The sequence below is a fragment of the Olea europaea genome, unplaced genomic scaffold (genome assembly GCF_002742605.1).
Source record: "Olea europaea var. sylvestris unplaced genomic scaffold, O_europaea_v1 scaffold14416, whole genome shotgun sequence".
Taxonomy (NCBI): Eukaryota; Viridiplantae; Streptophyta; class Magnoliopsida; order Lamiales; family Oleaceae; genus Olea; species Olea europaea.
In genome coordinates, this window is record NW_019231958.1 from 1 (window position 1) to 2768 (window position 2768).

Below are 2768 nucleotides of genomic sequence, written 5' to 3' on the forward strand. Positions count from 1 at the left end.
TGGGATTTATGCCTTCGTTTCAATTTGTAGATTTTTAATGGAAGTGGTTTTCTTTAAGAATGATGAATTCCCGGATATAAGGATTTATTTTGTGGGTATTACCTTGGCGTTAGTTTAGGGTAATAATCTATTTCGCTGGACGAAATTATTTAGAAAACAGTTTTAAGATTTTTGTATAACAGTACCAGTAACATCATCAAAAATTTATGTCTATGTAGTACTCGAAATCCCTCGTCCGTACATGAAGAAGAAGAAACAAAATTATTCCTACAACGACATAAGATGAATTCTAAGAGTCATAGTTTTGTTCTGATTCCCATGTTCTGAGTTTTAGATTCTTGAATTTTAGAGTATCCATTTTGAAAATTGGTTGCAAATAAATTTGGTATAGTGGCAATATTCTAAATTCGGAGTTCTGTTTTAATTTCCAAGGCAGGCAGGCTTGTAGTGACAGTGGAAGGGAGCATCTCTGTACACAGAGACTTATTATCTCCGTCAGAGTGATCATGGATCAGAGTAATTAGCCTGAGTTTTGCTTTTGCCTTTGGTTAATTGTAACATATGATTTTGCACTTGATATGGAACTTGTTTACGGATCAGATTATCAGCTTGGGTTTCATTGTTGCTGTAGCTTAATAAGTAGCATACTAAATTAATATTATAAAATTGAACTGTTTTTAGCTCAATTAATTTTAAAATATACTTGTAATCCTCCGAATTTTGTACCTATTGGTGGTGAAGTTGATTTTCAAGAGTTGCTTGTTAATATCGACAGCAATCACTATGTCCTGCATTTTTGGTAGAGAACTTTGCTTGCCTCTGTGCTAGTCAAACTAATAATGTAGAGAAAGGCATGTAAAGGGTTGCAATAAACATAAATTTTCCTTTCTTTCTCTTTCAGAACTCTGTTATTTTAAATCTCAATATCCTCAAGTAATTTACCATCTGGTTAGCTTTGTTACGTCTATATATTCACCATTGATCATAGATACAACATAGCATGGAAAGAGAGAGATCGTGTTATTTTGAAATTAGAAAAAAAGAAAAGATTCAGTTTTCTTGTATTGGGCTAGTTGGGAAACACCTGCTGAAATAGTGCCTGTAGTTGTCATTGTGAGACAAGTTATGTATACAGAGTTAGTGTGAAGAAAAAAACAAAATTAAGAACAGTGCCTCCTAATTCTACACAGTGGAACTTCTTGGTGTTACAGATTCTACTGTTGAGGAGGGAAAGGATAGAAAGGTCTTCGAACTGGTTAAATCAGTTTCAGCTAAGCGTCTTGATCTTTTGAGACCATCAGCTCGATATTTTTCAATGTTTAAAGGTAGTTATTTTCATTTGTGATACAATACATTATTTAAAGTAGTTTCCCGAGCATTTTCCTCGATGGAGTGTCAATGCACCTTCATGTAGTCAAAGTTGACTTGCAAATCGCCATAACCAAGGACCAAAGTCCATGTGACGCATAAGCAGTGAAATTGTATGATGCATTGATCTCCATATTTTCAAATTCTAACCCACGGTATATTAAATATAGACAAGAGTCACAGTCACTCGATAGCTTTGAATTGTATACCATTTTTCCTTCAATTGCCAATTACCAAAGCCTTTGAATTTTTTACATTAAGGATATGAGCTCATCTCTTTTACTTGTTTAATTAAACTCTCTTTCTTCTGTTCATTCTCAAGTTGGTTCCTCTGCTTGACTGCTTCTGTCCATTTTGACTCTTCACCTTAAGTTACTGCTTGCTACATTTTGAGAAATGTTCTCCCAATGCTCCGGTTGGATGTCTAGATTTATGCAAAAATCTTCTTTCACATGTGTATTTAGTATTTACACATGATATCATGATTGACTCCTATTTGATGCACAACTTTTGAGATGTAATCTTGTGATAATAATAGGACAAAGAGTGAATGTTGCAGACCATGAAAAGGGAAAGTATACTCCTGTTAGAGACGAACAGGAATCCCTACTGGGAACATACGACAGACCTCTTCCTTGCTTTGGCTGTGGAATAGGATGGTTCTCGTAAGTATTCTTTTGTACGCTTCCTTTTCCAGGTTGCTTCTGACATAATGGTTGTATCCTGTTTCAGTTTTCTGTTGGGTTTTTTGTGCCCTCTGATGTGGTACTATGCTACTATCCTATATTTTGGTAACTACTACCGTAAGGATCCCAGGGAACGCGCTGGGCTTGCTGCTTCTGCAATTGCTGTAAGTGTTCATTGTCCAAGTTGTCTAAAGCATGAATTAACAGCTTGTGCATTCGACCTTTGTGAATTACATCACTTGAGTCTCTGTTCAAATTCTTGAGGCTTTTAGGTCCCCATTCTTTGTGGAATTAGATGTGTAGAAAACAGTTCGTTTTTAGATGAAGGTCGGTTATTTGCGTTGGCCCATCTGGCCATCTCCATCTCTCAAAAATAAATATAAAAGAATAAAAATGAAGAAGAAAAACTGCAACTGCCCATAACCTTAGCTATATCTTGCGAAGGTTGGAAAAACCGAGTTGTAATTTCCCTAAGATGGAAGTTTACATAGAACTGGCTTGGTTTTGCAGGCTATGGCGTGCTCTGTTGCACTGCTAATTGTAGTCATAATTCTTCTGTTCTAGCTCTGGTGTTGCTGCTTTCAAGTATACTCACAAGAGAGTTGTTGGATTTTATTCGAATATATAGATACGAGTCTTTGTGGTAAAATGAAATTGTTATATGATATGTCAGGTTCTTTCATCACTTGTATATATGGGGCAAAAGAAACAGAA

At 35.7% G+C, this 2768-nt stretch overlaps 1 protein-coding gene across 2 annotated transcripts; it reads left to right on the plus strand.

Annotated features, from left to right (window-relative positions):
• Window positions 1-6: 6 nt before the first annotated feature.
• On the plus strand, window positions 7-2768 carry LOC111376062 (60S ribosomal protein L18a-like protein). 2 transcript variants are annotated; one of them, XM_022998988.1, is made up of 5 exons: window positions 7-516; window positions 1212-1325; window positions 1907-2033; window positions 2101-2218; window positions 2565-2768. In XM_022998988.1, the coding sequence occupies exons 1-5, from the start codon at window positions 507-509 to the stop codon at window positions 2616-2618; spliced, it is 423 nt and encodes a 140-aa protein (XP_022854756.1). In that variant the 5' UTR covers window positions 7-506; the 3' UTR covers window positions 2619-2768. The 2 variants fall into 2 exon arrangements, with proteins under 2 accessions (XP_022854756.1, XP_022854757.1); XM_022998989.1 differs by lacking the exon at window positions 1212-1325.